The sequence below is a fragment of the Aulonocara stuartgranti genome (assembly GCF_965226115.1).
Source record: "Aulonocara stuartgranti genome assembly, chromosome: 14".
In the NCBI taxonomy this organism is placed as follows: domain Eukaryota; kingdom Metazoa; phylum Chordata; class Actinopteri; order Cichliformes; family Cichlidae; genus Aulonocara; species Aulonocara stuartgranti.
Window position 1 is genome coordinate 17,536,985 of NC_138950.1, and position 7,013 is coordinate 17,543,997.

The 7,013-nt window shown below is 38.3% G+C and overlaps 1 protein-coding gene across 2 annotated transcripts in view; it reads left to right on the top strand.

Moving 5' to 3' along the window:
• LOC309687677 (uncharacterized protein) overlaps positions 1 to 6,099 on the top strand; it is a 34,727-nt gene extending 28,628 nt beyond the window's left edge. For both annotated transcript variants that reach the window (XM_082502795.1, XM_082502794.1), the window contains exons 18-23: positions 163 to 248; positions 1,092 to 1,171; positions 2,808 to 2,967; positions 3,928 to 4,090; positions 4,215 to 4,268; positions 4,368 to 6,099. In XM_082502795.1, the coding sequence (XP_082358921.1) occupies positions 163 to 248; positions 1,092 to 1,171; positions 2,808 to 2,967; positions 3,928 to 4,090; positions 4,215 to 4,268; positions 4,368 to 4,621 (797 nt within the window). In that variant the 3' untranslated portion in view covers positions 4,622 to 6,099. The remainder of the gene's footprint in view (positions 1 to 162; positions 249 to 1,091; positions 1,172 to 2,807; positions 2,968 to 3,927; positions 4,091 to 4,214; positions 4,269 to 4,367) is intronic.
• Positions 6,100 to 7,013: the final 914 nt, after the last annotated feature.

Here is a 7,013-nt window from a genome sequence, read left to right on the forward strand (position 1 = left end):
ATAGTCAGTATTTTGCAAAGGAGGGAGAATAAAGCAACTTGTGTGTAACAAAGTTACACACAAGACATCATTAATCGCAACATGTTTTATTTTTACTGCAACTACTATCTCTTCTTTCCACCTAACCCCAACTCACCCCAACCCTCACACCTATCTGTTTAGGTCAAAGCAAGGCCAGGGTGTATGACCCACGTATAGAAGTCTGCTGTGATGGATCCGTATTTCGATGCAAGCCGTGGCTAGATCAAGTAATGTACAAATTGTTTTTTGGGTTTTTCTTTTCCTTTTCTGGGCCTGCCCAGCTGTTTGTGTTTTTTAATCAGTGTAAAGTGCAAAGCTCAACAGTTTTAATCTCCTTTTCTGTAGGAAAATGAAATCAAGCTTTCAAATTATGGCTAAAGCCTAAAGCACTGTTTCCTTAAAAAAACAAAAGGGAAAAACATATTAATGGCATTTTGGCGAGATTTTTCATTAAAGTTTTTGTTATTAAAAATGAAGGGCCTCATGCTGCAATGTTCAGTTTTACACAAATAACTGACAGCAATGGTACCTAGTGATCCCAGACAAAAAAGGTTGTTTTTGTGCAGCTTCGATGAGAGAGCTTAGAGCTCCACCCCGCTCCTCTTATACAGTAACTGAGGGTGTTTTTCAATCTGATGTTTAAACTCGTCTAGCGGTGTTGGTTTTGGTTACCACTACTGCAAAAGGTCCATAAATCTGGTAAGACAAAAAAAATTAGATATGTTATGTGTGGAAATGAGACCTGTGTAATGTTTGAATTGTTTCAACTTTTTGTTTTTTTCCTGATTTTTGCATTTCATCTTCTTTTTGTAAAAACTCATAAATTTATGTGTTCATCCATGTGCATTTAAATGCACAAATAAAAGGGTTTGGCTGTTTGTGCATTGTTGAGCAATTTACTGCATTATTTCTGATTCTTCAAGTGCTGTGGAGTGACTGCGTATTGCTCAGCATAACGTGGAGTTCTCTGTTGTAATGACACCTTGTACGAGGGCAGAGATGATGGAGAGGAATGTTCAGAGATGTGTATTCCTTACAATCCGGCTAAAGGGACTATATGTTGTTCTCAGTTTTATGGCAGCCCGGGACAACACTGCTGTGGGACGGAAATTTACCGGCCTCGTACTGAGATCTGCTGCAATGGACACAGGTGATTGTGTGCGTGTGTGTGTGAGTGAGTGTGTTTGCGTTGCTGCTTTACATTGCTGAGAAAGTCCAGTGAAAAATTAGTTCTTTAACTTTGTTGTTTTAATCAGTTGGAATATAACGCTAGTTGGAATTTTGTCAGACAGGGTGGCCGAAAGTATGGAAACATTTTTTATATGTAGTCTGTCTCTTGAGTGAAAACAGAAACCGTCTGAGAAAGGTGAAGCAGGGAAAAAAAACATTTCGCAAGAAACCGTCTGAGAAAGGCAGACGTTCTTTTTTTCCCTTGGAAAATGCGCTGAACTACTGTGCCAAGGAATCTCTCAAACAGCCTGTCTGGGTCTTTTATTGGGTTTGGTGCTAACTGTTAGTTGTTACACCCTGTCTGGTCATGACTTATGTCTTTCAGTGACTGATTTTTTTATTTTTTTTATGTGGACACTAACAGAGAGATGAAGCTGTAGCTCTAATGATGTTCTACTTTTAATTCCCAGCCTGTGTAAAGACTGTGGTAAAGACATTATCTTTCAAGCTGGCATCCAGCAGTGAACATGAGAACTCTAACTCAGCCTGTTAGGAGCATGTTTCTTCATGTCGCTGTCCATATTTAATTATAATTAGTACCTCTGTTTTCCACCCATACAAATCAGAACATGTGTGATTTGTTTAATTACTTTACATTGCTGATGAAAACTGGAATTTCCTCCTTTTTTTTAGAATCAGTATGGGAACACGGGAGCATGGGAACAACTTATTCTGTCTCTTCTGTGAGAACGAAGGGATTAAAAAAACATCTGCATGGCACAATCCATTCAAACAGACATGGTGTCTGAGATAGGAAGACACAAAATAAGCAGAAATTCAGCTTCATCTGTTTCCTCTTAACTTACTGTGCCAAACCTCTCTTTGTCAGCCTGTCTGAGTCCCTGACTCTGACTGCCATTTGAAATTTTTATGTTTAAAAACCCTGTCTGTGTGCATGACTCATCTCCTGGGATGCCTTTTTGTTTTCAGTCGGATTTCTCAGAACCCTCCAGCTGTGACGTAATAACCCTATTCACCACACTACTGTGTTGCCCTTACCGTTATTTCATCATTCAGTATTTCTCATATGGGTTGAAAGAAGTATTGATGTATAAAATATCACGTTCAGATCTCAGTTTCTGTTTTATGGTTAGTTCCAGATCAGCTGAACTCGTTGAATTGTGGCTGTTTTCAGCTACAGTAGCTGTACAGTAACAGCAACACTGGGTATAAATGCATTCTGTGTAGACTCTGAGTGTTGAAATTGCTCTGATAGTGTGTTTCTTTCACTTCACCCTGTGTAAACACTGTTTTGAAGCAGAGAGGAAGTTATCTTTCAGGCTGACTTCAAGCAACATACATAAGCAGTGATCTAAGTGGGCTAGTACTTATATATTGTCTTTCTACTCAAGCAAACACTCAAAGCACTTACTTCTATAAGCATCATTCACTTAAATATAGACATTCATACAGCTCATTTATGAGCCTAAGTACTTTGTACTAATATTCGGAGTGTAACAGCAGCAACTTGGGGTTCACTTAGCCTCTTATGAGCATACTTCTTTATGTCACTGTACTTAATTTAATTCTAACTGCTACCTCTGTTTTCCACTCAGACACCCCAAATCAGAAAACCTTCACTGCTGTGGGGTCAAAGCCTACAACATTAAAGACCCACAGATGAAGTGCTGTGCAGGAACACTGTACAATCTGACATCATTAGACAAGCATGGAGGGGACGCTCAGTGCTGCGGATCCATCCTGCAAAAGCCACAGGTAGATTTATTAATGGTGTTATCTGAGGATCTGTTGTTTGTGCATCTATTCATGTCTTACACTGTATTATATCATTGTCACGGTTCGCTTGAGGACTCACACGCAGGACTCAGAGGCACAGTTGGTATTTATTACAGTTCCACCAGGTGTATATACAATTAGTGCAGGGGTAGTGCTATATACAAAGCGGTGACAGGGAAAAGGCTCCGGGGAAATCCAGGTAGGGAAAAGACACTTGCTCCTCTTCTGACTCTCTCCTATCGTGACCAGTCTCTCTCCAAACACTCACAAAAAAACAGGAATCCACTCGGGGAATGCAGGGTCGGGTCCAGGGGATCTATGTACAGAAGGAAACACACGTTAGAGGTTTTGCACAGGGAAGAACTTGCTCAGAGCTGGGCTGCACTGACGCGAGTCACACGCAAAGATCCAGCAATGAGTAGAAGCCACTCCCTGGCTTAAATGCTGGCTGCACTGATGAGGCCCAGGTGTTTCCTCTTCAGAGGGGCGTGGGCCAAGGGCATGAATCCACCATGAGTTCCGCCCTGGCGAGAGAGCGAGAGAGAGAGAGCAAGAGAGAGAACAAGAGAGAGAGAGAACGCTACTAGTCAGCGGCCTGCTGATCCCCTGGCCGTGACAATCATAAGATCTTATAACATAAAACAGTTGCGAAGTTGGAGTAGTTATTGTTAATATCAGGCTCAGTGAGCTCCTCTAAGCAGTTTTCTCTAAGGCCATAGTGAAATCTATGTTTGAACTGCACTCTGGATCTATTTACTGTATATCTGACAGTCAGAATAACTTAAGTCAAATCCATTCTTCGTTCCCATGTGCAAAAAATATAGCTAAATTCAGCCAACGTACCAAAATTACTGACTGAACTTAATGTTGTGGCCTCACTGGTTGCAAACGATTATGCTTTCATTAACCATAATGAATTATATATCTTTTCAAAACCAGGATATTTGCTGCTCAAGCCAGGAAAAAGAGGTGCTTTACTCTGTCAAGACAGGATTTGGATGCTGTGGTCACCTCTATTACAACACCAGCCTGTGCTCATGCTGTGCGGAGAGGCTGAGAAGAATCCATGAACCAGGAAAGGATCAGAGAAACATGATGCATGGTCTGTTGTGTCTGCTTAAATGTCCTCTCACAAAGTTAAACTTCATTTTGTGTCATTTTGACTTCATAGCACAGTTGAGGTAATGCGTTTGACCAATAATATGCCTGTAATGTTCTTTTTTTAGGATCCAGACTTCTATCTTTGAATAATCTAAACACAAGTGATCTCTGCAAAGAAAGTAAGATATCATCTATAATTTTCAATATTGGAACAAATGTTGTTCTTAAATTTTTTTATGGGTTTTTAATGTAATGTACTTGTGTATCTCTTTATTTAGTGTACATTGGGACTGTGGAAAGTGTGTCTGTGAAGAGCGTTGTGTTCAGGAATGTGCTATGGGTTCATGGGAAATATTCCAACGTGACAGCTCTGCCTTTGCATCACATCTTGGACATAGATGATCACTGCAAATCACCTAAACTGTTTCTTGGGAAGACCTACATCTTTAACAACGTTAATATTTTCACTGATTTCAACCATGACTCTGTTCTTCAGTCGCTCCATTTCATTTTTTATAAATGTTCATCTTAGATCACCACTGTCTGATCTATGTATGGTCAGTTATTAGCTATTCCCTTGTTTTTGTCTTAGAACAAGTACTTAATTTTTATTTACTCAGTGCTGGTTTTCTTACTCTAAAATAGTGCTACACTAAGAGTAATGCATAGGGGTTTTTTATCCTCAGAAGAATGTACTGTTAAAGTACTCATTACAGGGATGTTCTCTTACATGGTCTATTAACAATATAACACTGAACCTTAGAAATGCCCATTAATTTGTAAAACTCTACCCTAAAAGGAAAGACCATTGAAGCTTAACATTTGGGCACTTTGCTGGTGTAAGCATAAAATCAAAGAACCAGCCATATTTCTATCACACATTTTATTTTTACATTAGTTATTGTTGTGCAAGCACACATGAAAATGTTTTAAAATGTGATCTTTTTAATCTTTTTGTTACCTAAATAATTGAAGAACATGTAACTCAATTGAATTAATTCATTAACTGAAATATGTTTACTCAATAATGCATTATAGAAAAAATTAACTTGATTAGGGATTGCATTACTTTTCAACTGTTTAAATTTAAAAAATCCAGAATTAGTTATTAGTGATATTACTTACAAGTTGCTATCAGTAATGCATTAAATGTTCAACGCTCATTTCCATCCAAACCATGTTGCTCTGTTTTTGAACGCATCCCAAAATGTGTGCTCGGTAATTACTACTGTTACACAGCTAATTAGTGCACAGTGTTGTTAACTTATACATGCAGTAATGCAATATGACCATTATCTTTCAAAGTCTTAAAAAGCTAAAGTAGTAACTAGGATATCCAAGCTAGTGTTGGTTTGAAATTAACAGTAGCTAACACCTTAGCTATCAGTGTAACAGGAAGCAAGGCATGCAAGAATGTTAGCATACAGCTTAACGGTCACATAAGCTAAACTGCTATCAGCTAATATTGTTTGTCATTTGAAATTTTTGTGACTGTTATTTCTATGCCTCTTTTTTGCACTGAACTAAATTGTAAATGGCAACTATTTGCACTTTTTGAACCATACAATTGAATGTATAAATGTACTGTAAAGCATGATTTATTTGAAAGATAAAGCTTGTAACTGTCAAATGGTTAGTTGACAATACCATTATTATAAGCACCCCAGTTCTCACTGATCCCTCTAAAAATGCAATATTTCTGTTTCTTTGTAAGTACCTACTTTTAATCACCTTGACCCAAGTTATTTTTATATATGTGACTTTCGGGAAGATGTTTGGCATTTATTGTACTGTGTCTTTACTAAATTGGTAAGAACATACCTTTAAGCTACTAACAGGACAAGCTCATGATATACAGTATATATATTATATATTATATTGCATGTTTATATTTAATATTTAATAGCACCTCCTGTATTATTAAGTTTTAAATAAATAAGAAGATAAGAATAATTGAATGTGTGTGTGATTTTTTTTATTACTTTTATTACTTATTATTTTATTTATTACTTTATTACTTTTTATTACATAACAATTTATTGGACTATATATACATAACTATTACTACATTTTATATACACATTGTTTATTATATTCGTAGATATTCAACAGAATTAGATAATAAATCAATACTCTGTGCTTATTTTTCTTACTTTACTTTACGGATACCCATATGGATACCACATACCCAAAACATACTAGGGAGTGCATAATTTTTTCATTTTTTGGTTTGTTTGTTTTTTTGCTCTTTTTAAAATTCTTTATAAAACACAATGTCATCGGATTTGATTTAAGGTCCAGATTTTTCCTTGGGATTTAATGTTGCAGTCACATGCTGCTGTTCAACCATTTAGAAACATCTCATTATATTTAATACATTACACTGGGTTATATGTTGTAGATGTACATCTTGTGGCTCGAGCATGCTCCCCTCCAGCTACAGGACTTTACAGGACTACCTGGAGACCTTCACTCTGTCTGTCCTTTTCTACTCTAAGTGGTGTGTAGTGAATGTGACAGTGACCAAAACCACCTGAGTTCTTCCTAACCGGAAACCCTGGTAGACGAATGAAGAACAGGCTCTGATCAGAACTCGAAACACAGCCTTCAGGCTGGGGGACAGTTCTCTGGAGAGCACTGCCAGAGCCAACCCGAGGGCTTCCAGACAGACAACCACCGCCAAGTGTAGAGAGGCAGTCAAGCCCTCACCAACTTCAAAGGCCAGAGCCCCCCAACCCCCGACAGCAGCCTTTCTCGTGAAAACCAGGACCAAGACAGGTGACGCCTTTGCACCATGCCCACCACCGGTTTGACCTGCTGCCCTTCGGTCTGTGCCTAGGGTCAATCAGGTCCCACACCTCTAGACTCACTCCAATATCCTACTCGTGTTGTAGTTTTATAAACATCTCTCACTACCTAGCCTT